This window comes from Schistocerca serialis, chromosome 6 (genome assembly GCF_023864345.2).
Source record: "Schistocerca serialis cubense isolate TAMUIC-IGC-003099 chromosome 6, iqSchSeri2.2, whole genome shotgun sequence".
NCBI lineage: Eukaryota > Metazoa > Arthropoda > Insecta > Orthoptera > Acrididae > Schistocerca > Schistocerca serialis.
The window spans coordinates 20,836,549-20,860,334 of NC_064643.1; the positions used below are offsets into that span (position 1 = coordinate 20,836,549).

The following is a 23,786-nucleotide window of genomic DNA, read 5'->3' on the forward strand; positions in this document are numbered from 1 at the left end:
TGCCCACAGCAACAAGGTCTTGCAATGCAGACTTTGTCTGCCCACTCTCTACTGCCTTTCTTATGTAAATCTTGTCCCCTCCACACTTCTCTACTGCTCCACTTCACTGTGTGATAACACCTTCCTACATGGGCTATAGTTTCTGCAAAAATACTTAACAGCTATTTAAGAAGCATAAAAAAATCGAAAAATTGTGTAATTTAAGACAGAAATATAGTGAATACACATCTTTTATGAGTTTTTATTGTTTTTAAAAATTTAAGTGAAGGTACTCTATTTTGCAGAAACATACAGACAGAATAAAAACATTCTTGTATTCAGATTTGGGTCTGTTCGCTACTTAATAAATTCATGAATTTCATTTACAGTTCGGCACTGGAATAGACATTCCGGACATTTCTTTTGAAATCTGCCTTTAACGTTAAGGACTTTTGAATCACAGAAATTATTCAATACTCGAGATGAGAGTGAACTCAAGCACAGTTTTATAAAAAATGTCAATAATCCACTCACTCTGCTACGGTCTGCTATAGGAGGAGATCAGTACAAGGAATCAGCTTCAGTTATATATTTGGCAGGATCTAATATAGATTAAGGCATGCATGGCAGTTAAAGTTGAAAAAGTCAATTTGTTTTCACATTGAAACAATAAGAGGAATTTATAACCCACTGCCTGCCATATTGCCATATAACAACAAGGGAAATTTCTGGATGAACTAAAACATAAAATAAGGACTGTAGAGGACTGATGTATCACACATGTAAACACGCAACAGAAAACATTATTCACACTAGTTTTTGAGCTCTTTACCTTCCTCCAGCAAAAATGCACATATTCACACACACAACCACACAAACTCCCAAGCACACTCTCCCACAACTATAGAAAGGTTGACTAATGATTATTGATTATTGAGAGCAGTTGCCTGCACAGCTGCAGGTGCTGAGGATGTAGAGAAGGACACACAAGGCAAGGAGGGATAGTGGGATTAATGTGGGGAAGATCTTTCGACAGATGACTCAGTGGCTGCACACCAAGACAAAAGTAGTGCAGAAGATAGAGGGGAAAGGAAAGGGGGGACAGGGGTGAGAGAGAGGGGTGAAGTGGGAAGATGGGGAGGGGTGAGAGAGGGGAGGATATAGGAGGGGGAGGGAGTGAGAGAAGAGGGATAGGGGCAAGAGAGGGAGGGGGTGGGAGGGGAAGGGGGAGAGAGGAGTGGGGAGGGGAAGGGGAGTGAGGAGGGAAGTGGAGAGGGTGCGGGTAAGAGGAGGGGAGGGGAGGTGGCAGATGGGGGGAGGTAGACTGGGAGGAGAGGGGGAGGGAGAGGGGGAGGGAGAGGGGGAGGGAGAGGGGGAGGGGGAGGGAGAGGTGGGAGTGAGAGAAGGGGAGGGGAAGAGAGGGGGAGGGGAGAGAAGAGGGGGGAGAGGGGAGGGGAGAGAAGAAGGGGAGGGAGGGAGGGGAGAGGGAAAAAGAGAGGGGGGAGGGAGGGGGAGAGAGAGAGCCCACTTGACACGACACGAGGCAAGAGGAGGGGGGGAGGGAGCAGCAGGACATAATCTGGACAGGAAACGAATGCTGTAGACAGATGAGAGAAGGGAAAAGGTCAGGTGAGGCAGTGGTAGACAGTTAAATGGAGGTTTAGGCCAAGGGGATTGTACAAGTGCAGGATATGGTGGAGAGACAATTCCCACCTGTGTAGTTATAAGAAACTAGTGCTGCCAGGGAGTATCCAAATGGCTCCCTTAGTGAAATAGTTGTAGGAGTCACCTGTGTTGTGGTGCACAAAATGTTCGGCAACTGGTTGGTCATATTTGCAGTTTGCCATAGTTTGGAGGTAACTATTCATGCGAGTAGATGGTTGATTACTTGTCATGCCCACATAGAACACTGGGTAGTAACTGCAGCATAGCTGACACAAAACATGGTTGCTTTTAAATGTGGCCCTGCCTTTTATTGGCTAAGAAATGCCAGTGAGTGGACTGTGATAGGAGATGGTTAGGTGTGTGGGACATATTTTGCACTGGAGTTAACCACAAGGGAATGACCCATGGGGTGCATTCGGAGTAGGTTTGGAATAGGGACGGATAAGTATATTCTGTAAACTGCGTGGGCAGTAGAACACTGCACGATGTGAACAGGATACTGTCTGTCAATAAGGTTTTATCGAGCTAGTCCACAGACAGATCTGCTGTGTCATCTCCTGAAACACCAGTAAACCTGTTAACCAGCCACCGACCAGCACTCCTCTGATCTGCTAGTATCACCTTGGCCTTGAAAAGATCAACAAAAAGCTCAACCACACCCTTCACCAGGTTTTCAACTACCTCTCATTACACCCTGAGATGAGGGACATTGTACCTTAAATCATACCCACATCAACCAAAGTAGTGGTTTGCCAAGCACCAGACCAACAGAATATCCTTGCCATACAGCTCCCAATCCTGCACCCCATGGGTCATTTCCTTCTGGTCAACACAGGAGCAAGACACTTCCATACACCAACCCACCATCCACCACCTCGTACTGCAGTCAAGTCATATGCATTGTAATGTTCTGATATAGGCTAGATGAAGTGTATGAGAACTTTAGGGGAGTTTCAGGTGAGACATAGTTTTCGAGCAGTCAGGAGCAAATGCCGAAAGACAAACATCCAGTGATAGCAGGTAGCTCCTTGGGTCAGCACCAAACACTGTCACAGGGAGCACCTACAAGTGGTGTGGATTTTGCGACTCTTGGAGGATACTTGTAGGAGACTCAAACAATCGAAAAGTCAGGATGGAATGAAGACAATATTATGAAAAGGATAATTGCTACTCACCATATAGCAATGATGCTGGGTCAAAGATGTGGACAACAAAACAACTTTGCGACAGTCTTTTTGTTGTGCCTATCTGACTCGGCATCTCCACTATATGGTGACTAGCAACTATCCTTTCACAATATTATAGGAGACTCAAGGAATTCTAGAGTTTCATAACAATCAATTACTTTATTCCAACTTAACTACTACACTGAAGACCATTTATAAACATAGATGAGAGAGAACAGAAGAAGAATCACCCAGTGCTTCATTAAGTACAAACATTTGAGAGCAACATTAAAAGTGAGAAAACAGACTTAAATTGGACATTACCCAAGGTTGGTGTTGAGCAACACGTAATCCCAACACTCTGACTGACAAATACTTGGAATACGAAAACCTGAGGCTTTAGAAAGTATTCTGACAGCACAATGTTTCTGCAGCCACCCCACTAACACTACTGGAATGTCACAGTCATTTGCCAGTCTAACATGGGGCTTTTCTCCTTCATGGTGCCTCCAACCAACTCCATTTTGCATCCTTCCCCTTCTTCTTCTCTGCTGGATGACTGCTTCTAGCATTCAGACTAACAAGCTGTACATTTGGTAGCAACAGCATCCAGCTGAAAGCTAAACATCACTGCCCTTCTTAGTACGGTAAGGAACAACAGTGTTTTACATCGCCATGCTTCACCCTGCAGACGCAGGCTTCTATCTCATGAGCAGAGGCCTCTACTTCAGCAGTTTTCTTCATTTTCCCTCTCAATCTAACTTCTGTGAAACTACTGATGCGGCTATTCTTAGGTGTAATGGTCATTCTTGCTGCATGTGCTAAGAAATGCCTGTTTATGATTATCGCCTACTTACAACAACATGTAGATGGTTGTGGAGATACTAATTAGTTCTCTTTATCATGACTTATACCCTGGGACAGCTGTCCAAGCATTTGCAGTTCGTAAGTTTCCTCCATTACTATTTCCCTAGAGTAACCTAAAAGCTACGATTTACGCCTGTACCTACAGTGTGTCTCTGGTTTCTTGCCTCGGAGCACTCTTGCTGACTCTCAACAGTCTCAAGCTTAACAGTGAATGATTCAATAAGTTGTTAATATATGACAGCATTTCCTTTCCAATGGCCAATGGCCTTGCCACACTGATAATACTGGTTCCCATCAGATGACTGAAGTTAAGTGCTGTCAGGCTTGGCTAGCACTTGGGATGTTGGTAAGCGGGATGCACTCAGCCGTTGAGACAACCACGTAAGGAGCTACTTCATTGAGAAGTAGTAGTTACGGTCACAAAAACTAACAATGGCCAGAACAGCAGTGGGCTGACCACATGCCCCTCCACAACCACATCCCGTGACGCCTATAACCTGCTGTGGCAATCACTTGATACCATTTGGGCCCCCCAGGGCCCATCCAGACAGAGAATTTCCTACCCAATAAAAGGCAAGGTCATGTGTAAAATCCGAAAAGTTTACATCAGCTATGCTGCAATTACTCTGCAGCATGCTATGTGGGCATGACAAGTAACCAATTGTCTACTTGCATGAGTGGCCATCGTCAAACTGTGGCAGTCTACAAACTTGATCATCCAGTTCCCGAACATGCTGCGTACCACAGCACAAATGACTTCAACAGCTGCTTCAGTAACTGCGCAAATGGATTCCCCTACCAGAATAGTTTCTCTGAACTACATAGGCGGGACTTCCCTCTCCAACACATCCTGCACTCACGCAATTCCTCTGATCTAAACCTCCGTTAATCAGTTCCTCATTACCTTTTCCCTTCTCTCTTCTGTCCTCACCACTCCTTTTCACTCCAGATCATGTACTGTCTTCTCCCAGCACTCTCCCCCCACCCCCAGAGGTGGCATGCATTCTCTCTCTCTCTCTCCCCCCCCCCCCCCTCCCTTCTACCCTTTTCCATCCTTCCTCCTTCCTTCCTGTCTCCCTCTTCATCTCTACCTTCCTCTCCCTTCCTCCCATCCCTTTCAACCCCACTTCCTTTCTCTATCTCTTACAAACTCTACCCTCTGAATTTCTTTTGTCTTGTTGTGCAGACACTGAGTCATCTGTCGAAAGACCTCCTTCACACTATCCTACTAACCCCTCAGTTCTAGTGCATTCTTCTCTCCTCCCTCCCCACCACCATCTGCGCAGGCAAGTGCTCTCAATAAGTGATAATCAACAGCCAGTCTCACTGCAGGAATGTGGTTGGGTGTCTGTCTGCCTAAATATGTGTACTTTTTCTAGAGAAAGCGTAAGAGCTCGAAAGCTAATATGAACACTGTTTTCTACTGCATGTTTCTATATGCCACACCTCACTCCACTGGTTTCTCTTATATTATACTGTTGTTTAGATCTAGCAAGTACACATTAAAAAGGGTTTGAGCCTATTCCTCGAGCCAATATGACATTTAAAGTTACATGCAGCAGTTTAAATAATAAAATGTGTATTAAATAAAACACTCATACTCAAATGTTTACAAGGAAGTAATCAGTTTATTTTAACTTCGAGTCTCTACATTACATAACTTACCCCACCATCTATTATGTATAATCCTTTGTCTTTCTTCACAATATTGCAGTGAGACCTTGACACATACATTGATAGGCAATTGATTTCATTATATCGTGCCCTTCCAACTCTGTACTGTAAACAGAATTTCAAACTGTTATCATATCTGTGTTACATGATATGGAGTATGTGAACTTACACTACATCTTACTTATTGAACATGTTATACTTGTTGGATAATAGATGAGAAGCAAATATGCGTAAAATGATTGGAGTTATAAATAAAGATGTTTTTGGTTAAAATGAAAGCATGTACTGGAGATGTTATGGTAATAAAACAGTGAGACCACATGACCTAGAGAGAGACGTAAACAAATAAGAATTGTTTCTTCTCTGTAACATCTGAGATTTATAACGAGGTGCACATTTATAAGGAACTATTATAACATCTATTATTTTTGCTTATATAAGGTTCCAACTGTTTGAAGAATAAATTATGACTTCTCAATTAGATATTTTAGCTGTTGTTCTTGTTGTTGTTGTTATCTTCATTCTGAAATATGTCACAATTTTGTACAATAATAGAGAAGCAGATGTGCCTAAACAGAATGGAGCTTTAAATGAGGATACATTTGCTGAAAATAAAACCATATTTACAGAACTTGCTAATAGTGATACAAGGGCAGGATCATGTGACACACAGAGCTATGTAAACAAATACGAAATGTTTCTTCTCTGTAACATTGGGGATTTATATTGTTACAGCTATTATTTTTGCTCATGTATAAGGCTCCCCACTGTTTCAAGAAAATTCCAACTTGACAATTAGGAGCAGCTGCAAAAGTTACAAAGTGTAACATAAAACAAACAAGGTATCTGGCCTTGTAAGTAAGATATGGACATAATGTTGAAGGAAATCACAAGTTTACACAGCACACAACATTGTCTTCACTGATAATGATAAAATATTTTGATAAGCTAGATGTTAAAATGATTAAAATAAACAAATACGCCAGGATGTAAAGATCTCGATAAAAAGAAAAAGCTTAGCATTGCATGAAACTCTCTCTCTCTCTCTCTCTCTCTGTCTTGTAAATTCTTGATTGCCTTCATCATGGTGTCCATATTCTACCTACTAGGTCCAATGGCCTATTTGTTTTTTCTTATACTTCATAACTTTTGTTGCTGCTGATTGTGAAGTTAGGATTATTTTTTGAAACAATTGGAGCCTTAAGTGAGCAAAAATAATGAGTGCAATAATGGGTCCCTATAAACATCCACCATGTTATAAGTCCCCGATGTCAATGAGAAGAAACAGTTCTTATTTCTTTACAAATCTCTCGGAGTCACAAGGTCTCACTCTTTTATCCCTACAGCATGTCCTGCAAATACATTCTCATTTTTAGCAAAAACACCCTAATTTAGAATTCCAACCTGTATACATTTGTATGTGTGGCAATGAACATCAGACAAAACAGAGATGAGCTAAGCACACTGAAAAACATTAAAGCATCAGCTTTGAAAGACTGAGAAATCAATCAGGCAAAATACAGTTTTAAAAAGAGATCCACAGCAGCTGCATCAACCATAAAAAAAAAGAAAAATATAAAGAAAGAAAGAAAGAAAAATAAAGAAAGAAAGAAAGGAAAGAAAGAAAAGATGTGATCTCCGTTTATCACAATTCCCTTGTCTGTTGTCTGAAAACAGAATGCACCCAGTAAAATGTAATGCACTAACTGTAGAGGGAGAACAAGGCTTGTATACAGTAAGCAGATTAAAGTGGATATAGGTTGCAGTGGTAATGCAAAGATGAAGAGGCTTGCACAAGGTGGTCCATGTGGAGAGCTACATCAAACCAGTCTGAAGATACATCATCTTCATCAAATCATCATCATTGTCAACAACAATTAAAACATAAATAGACAGACCAAGGCTACTGTATTTTCTCTGTCTGAGTGTGCAGATGATATTACATCATGGCAGCAGTATATCTACATGCACACCATAAGCTGGGTGTTCCCAAGTTAGATGACAACCAGCATCCATGTGAAAGTGGAAGTGTCTTTTTCATGACAAGTTATGCAGATTATCATCATCTTGCCTTTCGCTGCTGTGGGTGTGTATACATGCCCTGCTACATTGCTGCTCAGGTGAATAAAGAGCTAGTTGTGTTTCACAGGAACGATGTTTTCTGAACCCATGTTGACTGTGTGTCAATAGGCATAGTGTTGTGGAAAACGGTGGACAGCATACTGCACATGTTTTGCGCCAGTCACATGGAAATTAATAATACGATTTGATTTTTATTGATGCTTTTTATGTGCTTTTTTGCTTCTGGACAATTAAAAACCGATGTGATTGATCCTTTTTATGCGGTTTTTGGCTTCAGGACAATTAAAAACCGATGTGACTGATACTTTTTATGTGGTTTTATGCCTCAGAACAATTAAAAACCCATGTAAGTGATGCTTTTTATGCGGTTTTGACCTCAGGACATTAAAAATAGATTTTTCCCATCTTATGAGATATGACCTTGCCATGGTGGATGGGCTTACTTAACTAACAGTATCACAACTGTACACCCATGCACACTGAGTAGTACAGTTTGTTTAAAGTCAAACATACACCTTAGGTATCGTTGTATGATTCATTCTTCATTTTTAGTTGACCACTATTAAATCATTATGCTTACAGCGCCCTCTTTTGCTACATTTTGTAACTATTTGTTTTTCTTCTGCCATAAGTTTTCCCCCTTCTCCGATAATATTCCATATCAATTTGAAGTTATTCTGACCAGTGGTGTTATTTCTACAGTGGTTTGAAAGTTGAACTTTAATTATAATGTTTCTGTATTTTTAATTATTTCTAGTTCATATTCCACATCATGGTCTCTATCCCATCTCCTTGGATTATCATTAACATAAAATTAGGTAGAAGCAGAAAGTGTGAAAAAGCTATCTATGATGTTAATGTTACTTAACACAAATTTAATCTTTCATTTTGTTGTCACAATGCTACAAAGGCCAGTTCCCCTGCTCTTGGTAATCAGAAGTCCATACCTGGCTCTAAAGCTGGGTTTCTACTGGCATGAATTTCTTACAAGTAGATCCCCTGCTACCACTCCCATAATTCAACATACGTGTGGAAACATGCAATTTGCATGTTGTTATACCAACTTACACCTAACTTTTGAAAGTTAAGTGGCGTTCTACCTCCTCCACCATCATCTACAAGTTTCAGCAACTATGATTAGTGGATCTGCTCTCATTCTACTCTGATTCATTCAACAGCACAGATCTAGAATTGTTTGTTTATTTTCGTGAAAAGTTAGTATCATACCAAAATAATGTGCTTGTTCTTCAACTAAGTTAATGAATACCTTCTAAAGTGACAAAATATTCTTAAACTATGTGACAGGGACATCTTTTTAACATTCAACAACTCTTTATAATCATTTATTTGTATCAGAGTAACATATCATCTTTCAAAGCGACGAAATGATTAAACAGTATCGTTACTGGCAGAATGGACTTGTCGAAGTTCATATTACAGCAGAACACTCAATACTGTAAAGGTATTTTTTATTTCAGTATAGTGATAATAAGGTCTTGCTTTAGTCATTGAGTGTAAGTATTATGGCGAAATAGGAGTTTATTTTTAACTTTAGAGAATTAAAACTACTCTTGTCCATCATTAAAATCCTATGCAAATATGACAGTGTTCATATCGGCGCTGTTACTGAGTGATTACTTTTCTCCACAGCTTTATAAATTCTGATTACAAAATAAGTGCTGCACCAGTGAAACAAACATATAAAAATATTGCAGTGACATCAGTTTGCCAGATGTGTCAGTGTTACTTCTAATTTAATGTGAGGTGGCATGACAGCTTGCATACGTGTACTAGATCTTGCTACAGAGCCACAAATATAGCTCAAAAAAGATTTCAAAATTGATGTTACTCATTCAAAAATGATTTTAAAATGAATGCTGTCTCAAGCAAATAACTTCCTCATTAGCATACTGGATGTTCCCAAGTGATTGCTACAAGATGTTCACTCCCATACCCAACTTTAATAAAAAAAAATATGACCTTTTAAGTTGAAAAAACTTTTTGAGTATCCCATTCATCAAAAAACAAAGTTCATTGTATATTTTATTTTTAGTTTCAGAAATGCTGATGTGCGAAATCAGATGATTGTTTTTATACACACTGTTTATAATTCACTAGGTCTCAGTGTGGTTTCAGGCCCCAATGGTTCATATTCAAAGATGTGAAAATGTTATTTCTTTCGTGCAAGCTTCTTTTGAATCAAAAACATCTACTGAAGGCACTCTAGCTGATCTGATTAATGTATTTGATTTAGTAAACTGGAGATACCAAGGCATTATGGCATCCACGACTTGGAACCTTTGCCTAAGGATCAATTCTTCAGTCACTGTCATTTGCAATGTTTGTTAATGATCTTCAGAGTAATTTGTCATGTATATCTGTACATGATGCAGATGACACAATGACTGCAAATTCTGGAAAAGATGTGAACAAACTGAAACTGCAAAACGGTGAGTCCTTCAAGTTATCAAATACTTGGTTTAATGCCAATGAATATCTGGTAAACTACTTGGCATGTATATGGATGCAGATTTTATCTGTTGAGTAAACTACATAAATGTCTTTCTGAAAAACTGTACCTTTGTTCATATTGTGCATTCTTTCACTTTTATATAAGATTTGGTTTTGTTGGGTGGGGTGATTCTCCTGGAGAAAAAAAATGTAGCAGAAGTAGAGCATTAGCTGTTTCCATAACTGAAACATCTTGTGGGCCTAATTCCAAACAGTAAATTGTATTAATAGTTACATGTCTCTTCATACAGAGTTGTCCCTTTGCTTTAAAAGAAAACCACCACCAGTATAGCCTAAGGCAGCCTGTGCACAAACATAATACTTATCAAATATTAAAAACAGATACACAAACAACTAGAGAAAACGCAGTGTAGTTACAAGTGTCTAGTTACAAGACGTTTTAGTATATTACCTTCATAGGTACCACAAGTCTCACTAAAGTGGCTGAAAGAGAAGGTCTATCTTAAACTTGAAGAATATGAGAATTGTGTAGCGGTTGATCTTAATTAATAATTAATTAACAAAGTTTACAGCTTCCACCACCTGAGGAGGTGCAGTGGGGAATTAGTCCACATTAAAGAAGAATTACATGATTGTCAGAACACTCAATAAAGAAGTAGATCAGAAATTGAAATAATGGCCGTAATCTAAACATACTGTCTCACAAAAGGGAAAACACTTCATCCTGACAACTCATTGAAGAGCCCAGACTACTTCTGTGCTGTAAATCTGAATAAGAAAAATAAACAGAAACCCAGGAAAAAATAACGATTTTGAAGGGGGTTTCATCGAAAAATATTGTTGTTGTTCTTAACTATGTGACCAATAGTTGAGATTATAGTAGCACACGAGCCATTACCAGCAATTCAATAAAGAAACTTTAGAATACCTGCTTGGTTGATGAGTAATTATTAAAGCCATCAACTCTGCTGTTGAAGAATGAGTGGGAAGATCGTCAATCACAATTTCTAAGGACTAAAACTGTTTCATTGGTTCCACAACTATGTCATAGAATTGAGAAGCAATGGAGTCCACCTGGCACAGTGATCCAGCTCGCCATCAGTGTCCGCTACACACCATGCTGCACAGCAACTGTGGTGAGCTGTACTTAATTCATACTACTTTTTTGTGACAGTAGTACCTACTGTGAAATAATTTAAAAGTGTCTACAATCCAAAAACAGAGACGTTGAACGAAATATATATACGCCAGCTTGACAGTTCATGGGGTCGCGGGTAAATATTCAAATGGCCATTTCTTTTGTTATGTAGTTATGAATAAGCACTTAAATTTTGTGTGCATGCTTTACACCTCCCTTTGATATTTACAAGAGCCTGGAAACTACTTTTGCAGTCTGGCAGAAAGTAGTGGAGAACATACTGAGCATAATTTCCAGTCTGCAAGTCCAGATTCCTCTTTATGCTCACTGAAAGAAAATGTGCCTCTTTGCTGTTTACTCAGCAGGATCAGGAACTACGACTATTAGTAAAACTTTTGAGTTTTAACTGATTGCTATATTCTGTAAAAGTTCACATGTACAAAATATAATAATATCCCTGATAATAATAATAATAATAATAATAATAATAATGGTAACGACACTGCTAGCCAACTGGAAAATGATTTAAATCCAAATAGAGGTGTTTTGCAGGATATGCTTCCTGCAACCACCCTAGAAGGAAAACAAAGACAGAGGATGAGATGGTCAGATGAAGTTAATCTGTTATTACCAAGCAACAAACCTAGGAACCAACACAACTGGATACAGATCACAAGTATACACAACATTTATTACCAGATACCCAGAATTAAAATTTTTAACAGAACAACGACTAGCTGATCAGATCTGTGTAATAATAAAAAATAACAGGATACCCCAGTCAGAATTAGAAAACATCAAACAACAAGTACAACAAATACTGGAACAAAATAATGTGCAATCAGAAGAAGAAGAAGAAAATACAGTAATGGACTCAAACATCCCAGAGCAAACAAACAAAGAACAACACGCACCAATTAAACAATTAGAGGAAAACGAAATCTTAAGACAGCCAACAGAACAAGCACAAATAGAACACGAAGTGACACAGATGTTAGATATAGAAGAAAAATTTCAGCTAACATATATAGAATACAAAGACACAAATACAGACATTAGACCATTCTTGCATAGACCACCAAATAACCCACAAGTCGAAACAACAATAAAAACTATCAACACAATCATACACAACAAAATAAATGAAAACACAACTATGGAAGAGTTACAACTACTGGTTTATAAAGGAGCACTCACTACACTAAATATACACACTAGGCAGAGATCAGAACCAACAAACACACACAAGAAACCCACAAAACCAGCATGGCAACACAGGCTACAGATCAAAATAGAAAAACTGAGAAAAGACATCGGACAGCTAACACAATTTATAAGAAATGAAATCTCGGAAAGAAAACGAAAAAGGTTGAGTAAAATCTCACAACAAGAAGCGACAGAGCAATTAGACGAAAAGAAGCAGAAATTACAAGCATTAGCCAAACGACTCAGAAGATACAAAAAAAGTTAAAATAGAAGGAAACAAAACCAAACATTCAACACAAACCAAAAGAAATTTTACCAGACAATAGATAACACACACATTAAAATAAACAATCCACCAAACATAACAGACATGGAACACTTCTGGAGCAACATATGGTCAAACCCGGTACAACATAACAGGCATGCACGATGGATACAAGCAGAAACATACACATACAAAATGATACCACAAATGCCTGAAGTGATAATTTTGCAACATGAAGTCACCCAAGCAATTAATTTTACTCACAATTGGAAAGCCCCTGGAAATGATAAAATAGCAAATTTCTGGTTAAAGAAGTTCACCTCAATTCATTCACATCTAACTAAATTATTTAACCATTACATTGCAGACCCATACACATTCCCTGATACACTTACACACGGAATAACATATCTGAAACCTAAAGATCAAGCAGACACAGCGAACCCAGCTAAATATCGGCCCATAACATGCCTACCAACAATATACAAAATATTAACTTCAGTCATTAAACAGAAATTAATGACACATACAACACAGAACTAAATTATAAATGAAGAACAAAAAGGCTGTTGCAAAGGAGCACGAGGGTGTAAAGAGCAACTGATAATAGATGCAGAGGTGACATATCAAGCTAAAACTAAACAAAGGTCGCTACACTACGCATACATTGTTTACCAAAAAGCTTTTGATAGTGTACCCCACTCATGGTTACCACAAATATTGGAACTATACAAAGTAGATCCTAAATTGATACAGTTCCTAAACATGGTAATGAAAAATTGGAAAACCACACTTAATATCCAAACAAATTCAAATAATATCACATCACAGCCAATACAGATTAAGCGTGGAATATACCAAGGAGACTCATTAAGTCCTTTCTGGTTCTGCCTTGCTCTAAACCCACTATCCAACATGCTAAATAATACAAATTATGGATACAATATTACTGGAACATACCCACACAAAATCACACATTTGCTATACATGGGTGATCTAAAACTACTGGCAGCAACAAATCAACAACTCAATCAATTACTAAAGATAACAGAAGGATTCAGCAATGATATAAGTATGGCTTTTGGAACAGACAAATGTAAGAAAAATAGCATAGTCAAGGGAAAACACACTAAACAAGAAGATTACATATTGGATAACCACAGCGACTGCATAGAAGCGATGGAAAAAACGGATGCCTATAAATATCTAGGATACAGACAAAAAATAGGAATAGATAATACAAATATTAAAGAAGAACTAAAAGAAAAATATAGACAAAGACTAACAAAAATACTGAAAACAGAATTGACAGCAAGAAACAAGACAAAAGCTATAAATACTTATGCCATACCAATATTGACCTACTCATTTGGAGTAGTGAAATGGAGTAACACAGACCTAGAAGCACTCAATACACTTACACGATCACAATGCCACAAATATAGAATACATCATATACATTCAGCAACAGAAAGATTCACATTAAGCAGAAAGGAAGAAGGAAGAGGATTTATCGACATAAAAAACCTACATTATGGACAGGTAGACAATTTAAGAAATTTCTTTCTAGAACGAGCAGAAACTAGCAAAATACACAAGGCAATCACTCATATAAATACATCGGCTACACCACTGCAATTTCATAACCACTTCTACAACCCTTTAGATCACATAACATCAACAGATACGAAGAAAGTAAATGGGAAAAAGAAAACACTTCATGGCAAGCACTTGTATCATCTAACACAGCCACACATTGATCAAGACGCATCCAACACATGGCTAAGAAAAGGCAATATATACAGTGAGACAGAAGGATTCATGATTGCAATACAGGATCAAACAATAAACACCAGGTATTACAGCAAGCATATTATTAAAGATCCCAATACCACAACGGATAAATGCAGACTTTGTAAACAACAAATAGAAACAGTAGATCACATCACAAGTGGATGTACAATACTAGCAAATACAGAATACCCCAGAAGACATGACAATGTCACAAAAATAATACATCAACAGCTTGCCTTACAACATAAACTTTTAAAACAACACGTTCCTACATACAAGTATACACCACAAAATGTACTGGAGAATGATGAATACAAATTATACTGGAACAGAACCATTATAACAAATAAAACAACGCCACATAACAAACCTGACATCATACTCACCAATAAAAAGAAGAAATTAACACAACTAATCGAAATATCCATACCCAATACAACAAATATACAAAAGAAAACAGGAGAAAAAATTGAAAAATACATCCAACTGGCTGAGGAAGTCAAAGACATGTGGCATCAGGATAAAGTTGACATCATACCAATTATACTATCAACTACACGAGTCATACCACACAATATCCACCAGTACATCAATGCAATACAGCTACATCCAAACATATATATACAACTACAGAAATCCGTAATTATTGATACATGTTCAATTACCCGAAAGTTCCTAAATGCAATATAACACATACCGTACAGTTAAAAGGAAGTGACGCTTGATCAAGGTCCGCGTCACTCCATTTTTAACCGGACTTAACGTCTGAGAAAGTGAAGGAAATAATAATAATAATAATAATAATAATAATAATAATAATAATCGTTTCAGAAACAGCACTATTAACAGTGCAGAGATGACCACTGTGGGAACTTCCAAGTAAAATGGTATATCATCCTGATTTCTAATCACCAAAAGTTACTTCCTTGCCAATATAGTGGAAAAATAACTTCCTCACTTGCCACGTGGTTTTGTCAGCATTGTGGGCGACACACAGTTACTTCTGTGAAATTTAAGGGAACCAGGATAGTGGAATATCTTCACAGGTTCACTTCCAGCTTTTATGGAAAATCGCATTCAACTCTGCCAAGCTCTGATGTCGTCCAAGACACCAGGCAAGCAGGCATTTGACTGACATGAACATATTGATATCCTGGTTCAAAGTGTCTCTCCTAACTGCCTCTCAGGCCATATTTATATATGGCCACAGTGGACCACCAAAGGGAACATCTGCTATCAGTCGTCCTAGGGACAGGGTCAGAATCTAAAAGGCCCATTTCTCGGACACGTATTAATTAATAATAATTGTTTAACAATTTGTAATCTTCTCAATTTGTATATAAATAGAATTAAGTTTGGTTTAGTTATTAAAATGTTTTAGCTGGCTACAATTTTTTAAAGCGGAATCGACAGTAGAACATGACCTCTGAACTGCCTTTTTAAGATTCCTTGTTCTCATAGTTATTTATGAACTGTCCCGAAACTTGCTATAGCTGTATTACTGCACTATTGCAATCGCGTACTGTAAGTACAACTTTCTATTACAAATACAAATGATAATCAATTATGAGTAAGGACTTCATTTCAAATTTGGTTTTTAGTAAATAATTTGAAAACCAAAAGAGGTAACATATTGGTGCTACATATAGAAGAAGTTTACATCTTACTGAGGATGTTTCTAAGTCTAGTATTTAGAGCCTTTAATTTTTCATAAAAACCCAAATAACTTTTGATTGTGATGTACATGATGTGCATTTGTATATTATGACCAGTTTTTAGCTCTCTAGTTCTATTATTTAGTGCCACTATTTTTTCTTAAGGTCGTATATTTTGCCTGACATATGAAGGGCTTATTTCAATAGTATAATTGAATATTTCTGGTATCTCAACTGCAGATTTTTCAGCGCTCATTTAATTTTAGGACTCTGCATCTCAGAATGAACAAAAATGTACTTGTACGACTATTGAAATAAGCCCTTCATATTCATTTGATCATTCTGAGACCTTAAAATGTTAAAAATAATATACTTAAGCCTACACTGATCAAGTTTGGAGCATTTATTTTAGATTTAATGTCACAATTATATTATGGTGTAATCCTTTGTATGTTAAGCACAGATGTTATGATGATGTGACATTGGTAGTAGTGAATTGGAGTAAACCCCTGCACACTAGCTTTCCCCTATGCCTCTTATAACGATACAGCACTTGTTTAGCCTCAAGTTAGCAGCAGTAGAATATTAGGTGCAAACTCGTTATGGTTTTACCATATGCCAATATGAGATGGAAGAGCTATTCAAGATTTTTGCAGAATTAAAATCTGACTTTAATAATAAATTGGATACTACTTATGCAAATATTGAAACTGGAGGTATTAAGTTAAACCCAGAGGCAGATGTACATTCTACATGTTTTTAAAGATATTTTATAAGTCCCTGCTTAAGTGTTGTGATGAATCCAAAAAACTGATTTTTCCCTGAGTTATTTGGAAGAGGATGATGCTAAATGAGGAACTGGTCATTCGAAGAATTCCCTTCTTGGAATGATTTTCAGGAAATGTTTAAGAAGTACTGGTTGTCCAGCACACAGGAAAAGTTAATGCTAGAGTTATTTGGCCCAAAATATTATAGTAATAGTTGGCATCCTGGTAGTTATAAGAAATACAGAATGTCCCAAAATAATGTATACATTCTTTGAAACTGAACATCTCTTTAATGAAAGGGGTTAGAAATACAATTTTAGTGGTACTAGGTGCCTCATGGCCCGACTTAAGATGGTAAATGTTCAAAGTGGTGTCTGTCCATCGCAATACACTATCGACAAAGACTTACAACTGAGCGACATGCCAATGTTATTGTTTCCAACGGAATAGCAGCACAGACTTGTTTAATTTGCTCTCTAAGGTCATCCAGTGTGTGTGGTCTCACAGTGTAAACTGTATTCTTGAGAGTACCCCAAAGAAAGAAGTCTAGAGGAGTTAAATCTGGAGATTGAGTGGGATACTCCACACTCCATCTTCGTCCTATCCATCTGGTACGGAATGTATGATTGAGAAATGTCTTCACATCCAGGTGAAAGTGAGGTGGCGCCCCATCCTGTTGAAAGTAATAATCTTCCATTCCAGACACAACGCTAAGACCAGGAGTTATCATTTACAACATTTCCAAGTACGAGTCACCCGTGACAGTGTTGTTGAAGAAGTACAGCCTGATTAACACTCTAGAAGACAGACCACACCAGACTGTTACTCCTAGTAGATTAACATGCCTTTGCTCAGTTACGTATGGATTCTCCCTGGCCCAGTACACGCAATTATGGTTGTTAATTGCTCCATCAAGTTCAAACGTCGCATCATCTGACCAAATAATTCGATCTTGGAAACATTGCTCTTCTTCACATCTGTTAATGTGCCACTCACAAAATTCGCTTCGCCTATCAGGATCATCCTCGTTAAGAGCATGGAGAAGTCTTGGAATGTAAGGCTTAAAGTTCTGAGATGGCAAAATTGTATGACCCCTGCTTCTGCAGATCCCAGTCCCATGAGAGCATTGCCTCACATATTTCTTCGGGGATCGTGTGTATGCCTGGATTACTGCATCAAAACCCTCGTTGTCTGTTGAACTTCTCTTTCGTCCGCTATTTCTCTTCTTCTCATTCTGCACTGTTTCTTCGATTTCAAACTTATCTCTGATTATTAGAATTGTTACTCTTGTTGGTGGTGGTATTCCAAATTCAGCTCTCCAATGTCTCCAATTTTTCCCGAGGACATGCAGCTTTACTGTATGATTAAATGATGATGGCGTCCTCTTGGGTAAAATATACCGGAGGTAAAATAGTCCCCCATTCAGATATCCAGGTGGGGACTACTCAAGAGGATGTCGTTATCAGGAGAAAGAAAACTGGCGTTCTACGGATCGGAGCGTGGAATGTCAGATCCCTTAATCGGGCAGGTATGTTAGAAAATTTAAAAAGGGAAATGGATAGGTTAAAGTTAGATATAGTGGGAATTAGTGAAGTTCAGTGGCAGGAGGAACTAGACTTTTGGTCAGGTGATTACAGGGTTATAAATGCAAAATCAAATAGGGGTAATGCAGGAGTAGGTTCAATAATGAATAAAAAAATAGGAATGCGGATTAGCTACTACAAACAGCATAGTGAACGCATTATTGTCGCCAAGATAGACACAAAGCCCATGCCTACTACAGTAGTACAAGTTTATACACCAACTAGCTCTGCAGATGATGAAGAAATAGATGAAACGTATGACGAGATAAAAGAAATTATTCAGGTAGTGAAGGGATACGAAAATTTAATAGTCATGGGTGACTGGAACTCGTCAGTAGGAAAAGGGAGAGAAGGAAACATAGTAGGTGAATATGGATTGGGGGGAAGAAATGAAAGAGGAAGCCGCCTTGTAGAATTTTGCACAGAGCATGACTTAATCATAGCCAACACTTGGTTCAAGAACCATATAAGAAGGTTGCATACCTGGAAGAATCGCGGAGATACTAAAAGGTATCAGATAGATTATATAATGGTAAGACAGAGATTTAGGAACCTGGTTTTAAATTGTAAGACATTTCCAGGGGCAGATGTGGATTCTGACCACAATCTATTGGTTATGAACTGCAGATTGAAACTGAAGAAACTGCAAAAAGGTGGGAATTTAAGGAGATGGGACCTGGATAAACTGAAAGAACCAGAGGTTGTACAGAGTTTCAGAGCATAAGGGAACAATTGACAGGAATGGGGGAAAGAAATACAGTAGAAGAAGAATGGGTAGCTCTGAGGGATGAAGTAGTGAAGGCAGCAGACGATCAAGTAGGTAAAAAGACGAGGGCTAATAGAAATCCTTGGGTAACAGAAGAAATATTGAATTTAATTGATGAAAGGAGAAAATATAAAAATGCAGTAAATCAAGCAGGCAAAAAGGAATACAAACGTCTCAAAAATGAGATCGACAGGAAGTGCAAAATGGCTAAGCAGGGATGGCTAGAGGACAAATGTAAGGATGTAGAGGCTTGTCTCACTAGGGGTAAGATAGATACTGCCTACAGGAAAATTCAAGAGACCTTTGGAGAGAAGAGAACCACTTGTATGAATATCAAGAGCTCAGATGTCAACCCAGTTCTAAGTAAAGAAGGGAAGGCAGAAAAGTGGAAGGAGTATATAGAGGGTTTATACAAGGGCGATGTACTTGAGGACAATACTATGGAAATGGAAGAGGATGTACATGATGATGAAATGGGAGATATGATTTTGCGTGAAGAGTTTGACAGAGCACTGAAAGACCTGAGTCGAAACAAGGACCCCGGTGTAGACAACATTCCATTAGAACTACTGACAACCTTGGGAGAGCCAGTCCTGACAAAACTCTACCATCTGGTGAGCAAGATGTATGAGACAGGCAAAATACCCTCAGACTTCAAGAAGAATATAATAATTCCAATCCCAAAGAAAGCAGGTGTTGACAGATGTGAAAATTACCGAACTATCAGTTTAATAAGTCACAGCTGCAAAATACTAATGCGAATTCTTTACAGACGAATGGAAAAACTGGTAGAAGCAGACCTCGGGGAAGATCAGTTTGGATTCCGTAGAAACGTTGGAACACACGAGGCAATACTAACCTTACGACTTATCTTAGAAGAAAGATTAAGAAAAGGAAAACATACATTTCTAGCATTTGTAGACTTAGAGAAGGCTTTTGACAATGTTAACGGGAATACTCTCTTTCAAATTCTGAAGGTGGCAGGGGTCAAATACAGGGAGCGAAGGGCTATTTACAATTTGTACAGAAACCAGATGGCAGTTATAAGAGTCGAGGGGCATGAAAGGGAAGCAGTGGTTGGGAAAGGAGTGAGACAGGGTTGTAGCCTCTCCCCAATGTTATTCAATCTGTATATTGAGCAAGCAGTAAAGGAAACAAAAGAAAAATTCGGGGAAGGTATTAAAATTCATGGAGAAGAAGTAAAAACTTTGAGGTTCGCCGATGACATTGTAATTCTGTCAGAGACAGCAAAGGACTTGGAAGAGCCGTTGATCGGAATGGACAGTGTCTTGAAAGGAGGATATAAGATGAACATCAACAAAAGCAAAACGAGGATAATGGAATGTAGTCAAATTAAATCGGGTGATGCTGAGGGAATTAGATTAGGAAATAAGACACTTAAAGTAGTAAAGGAGTTTTGCTATTTGGGGAGTAAAATAACTGATGATGGTCAAAGTAGAGAGGATATAAAATGTAGACTGGCAATGGCAAGGAAATCGTTTCTGAAGAAGAGAAATTTGTTAACGTCGAGTATAGATTTAAGTGTCAGGAAGTCATTTCTGAAAGTATTTGTATGGAGTATAGCCATGTATGGAAGTGAGACATGGACAATAACAAGTTTGGACAAGAAGAGAATAGAAGCTTTCGAAATGTGGTGCTACAGAAGAATGCTAAAGATAAGGTGGGTAGATCACGTAACTAATGAGGAGGTATTGAATAAGATTGGGGAGAAGAGAAGTTTGTGGCACAACTTGACTAGAAGAAGGGATCGGTTGGTAGGACATGTTTTGAGGCATGAAGGGATCACAAATTTAGCATTGGAGGGCAGCGTGGAGGGTAAAAATCGTAGAGGGAGACCAAGAGATGAATACGTTAAGCAGATTCAGAAGGATGTAGGTTGCAGTAGGTACTGGGAGATGAAGAAGCTTGCACAGGATAGAGTAGCATGGAGAGCTGCATCAAACCAGTCTCAGGACTGAAGACCACAACAACAACAACAACATGTCAGCATACGACACTCACATTCTCTGTTTTCCAGTAACACTATAGCATCCATTTCCTTTGTTCAAACGATAACGCCATGTTCGCTGACAATCCTGAAACAGAAGAAATCATTGTTATGTTTTTCACCGCCTTCTTAATTATTACCCATAAAAATTGTACTTCTGTCTCCTGTAATTAACGATATTCTCTGTTTCAAAGAGCGTATACATTATTTTGGGACACCCTGTATATTGAGTGGTAGCTAAAAAGCTCAAAATACGTGGACAATCCTATAGAGGACAGCCTGTAACTAAAGTGTTGGTGCAGAGGATACCTTACTATGTCAAGAAAGATATATAATATTTTAGCAGATGACGGCAAACTGTTTATTGACATTTATCAAAGGTATTGATATACTGAACAAAGAATGAGGAGACTACGCACAAGGTGACAACTGCCAACCAGACAATAATGAAGAGAAAGGTATCCACACACATTTTAATGAAAAAGTAATACGAAGTATTGTGAAGTAAGGATGTGGAATAATAATAGGAGAAATAATCAAGGAAGTAACGAGGCATAGACAACTCATTCTAGTAATGTAAACAACATCATCAGGAACTAGGTTGACACTTAGTGTGGTGGCTGATGTGAAGGTATCTCCAGCAGCTGTCGCTCCCATCAGCCACCGTGCCGAGTGTCAAATTGTTGTGTGAACAGTAATGTAAGTACTAATATGCTGATTGACTGGAGAACACCTTGCAGTTTGTTGTTCACTTTATTGATCAGATGAACACGAGCTCAATGCAACTCACTTTGCTTGTGTTGCACAATAGACAGGGCATCACACAGTTGAGTACCATCAGCTTACAGTCATGTGATGCCTTTTGATACCACTGGAAAGTTGGCGTTGTTTTGCAAACTCACATCACCAGTTTTGTAAAGGGCTCGTCGATACTGTTGTGGAGGCCGAGTTGCCACCGTGTTATGGCAGGCCGAGTTTGAGAGTTTGTGGAATGGCTTCTGGTGCAGTACACCGCTAAGACAATTTGTCCCTGCCACTATTACACAACTGTGCCCCAGGGTCAGGTGACAGGATAGGTGAATGAAGGTTCAACAACACTCCAACAAATTAGCAACAAAGTCACACAAATGAGTTAAAAAGGTTTACTTGTCTTTGTGACTTGTTGAATGATTAAGTCTGCAATACTGCATGTAATATAAGACAAAAGAGGCCCTCAATGGCTAAGTGCAAATGATTGAAGGTAAACTTCACAGTACATAGCAAATGAAATTTTTACAAGAACTGTCTGTTCACTTTTAAGAGTTCACTAAATGACGTTCCCTGTCCAAGTCAGCCCTGGACGATGATCTATAAACAAGTGGGCGAGAGCTGCTCTTCTATCGTCCGAGCGGGCTTCTTTCCGTTGTCGTCTGGTCATTGGCGGACGGTAATCGGTCAGCAATTGGCTGAGGCGAGGTCGATATCTTTACCCTCAGCGCCATGGAGGTAAGAATAAGGGGAGATGGCGCTACGTATCCCAGCCGTACTACGTTTTGAAGCCATGGGGGCGTGGCTCACTGCCATGACACTCTGACCAAAACATTGTCAGTGTGCTATAGCGCTGCGTGTATTACAGTCGCTAATTGCAGCATATATATGCATGTAACGTCATCAGATTGGTTGTTTCAAAGTTTTTGTTTAAAATAAAATCTCGTAAAGGCGAAATTCCGCATTTCTTCTGATTAAGAATAGTTTTTAATGTAATATTACGAACAGCTAGCCTTCAATGTAAATGATACAATGTTGTTAATTCAGTAATAAACGTGTATCACAAACTAAATAATAGAAACTGAAAACTAAGTTAGCTATACCCTCCCTCCAAAGACCCATAAATACATCTTGTTTGTAATACATGCTGGGACATTTCAGTTACGTTACACTACTGGGAAACACTCTTCATTACCACCAATATTTACTGAAATGAGGTACATAGAATGGCAAATCTACACAGTGTCCTGTTTAGGACAGTTAATGTAGTGTTAGCTTTTAATTTGGTACATCATGAAGACAAAGTGAGTTACTCAACACTTTGATTATCGACGATACATACGTATTATACTGAAATGTGAACTTGAAAACTAAGAATTTAATTCTTTGAATTAACATACCTTTTGCAAATGTTTTGGGTGTGTAGGGAAAACTGATGGTACAGCATTTTCTCGGAGCCTTACTGTTGAAACGGAAGTTCGGTCTATGTCCTCTTCTCGGAAATGCTGAGAACATATAGTGCTCCATTTCGACGCACACCAATTCTTCCTCCTCACGGCATTCTCCCACAGAGCTTTCCGACTTTCATTTTTAGGAAATCTACAGGAGAAAAACACGCTATAGTACAAGTACCGATGTAGCACACGTTCATTCACAATGAAGTTGTAAAATCACACTTAACGAGACAACTTACACATGAAATGTTATTCCCTTCGATTTCGCATCACAATCAGAAAGATTCGTACATCCGAACACCACACAAGTCACTATAATAGCGCAAAATCCTTCCAAAAGTGAGCGACAAGCCTATGCACACAAGTTTACAGCAGCAATGTTTTGGTCGGATTGAGATGGCTACCCTCGGCTTCACATAACTTCACAGCTGTGACATCACGGCGTCTCCCTCTATTCTTACCTCCATGCTCAGCGCCGACAGTGGCGCAGGTGGAACT

At 38.6% G+C, this 23,786-nt stretch overlaps 1 protein-coding gene across 1 annotated transcript in view; it reads right to left on the minus strand.

Moving 5' to 3' along the window:
- LOC126484637 (molybdenum cofactor biosynthesis protein 1-like) overlaps positions 1 to 23,786 on the minus strand; it is a 336,598-nt gene that overhangs the window by 300,324 nt on the left and 12,488 nt on the right. The window contains exons 2-3 of the mRNA XM_050108229.1: positions 23,235 to 23,433; positions 5,343 to 5,456 (exon numbers count right to left, since the gene is read on the minus strand). Coding sequence (XP_049964186.1) covers positions 5,343 to 5,456; positions 23,235 to 23,433 — 313 coding nt within the window. The remainder of the gene's footprint in view (positions 1 to 5,342; positions 5,457 to 23,234; positions 23,434 to 23,786) is intronic.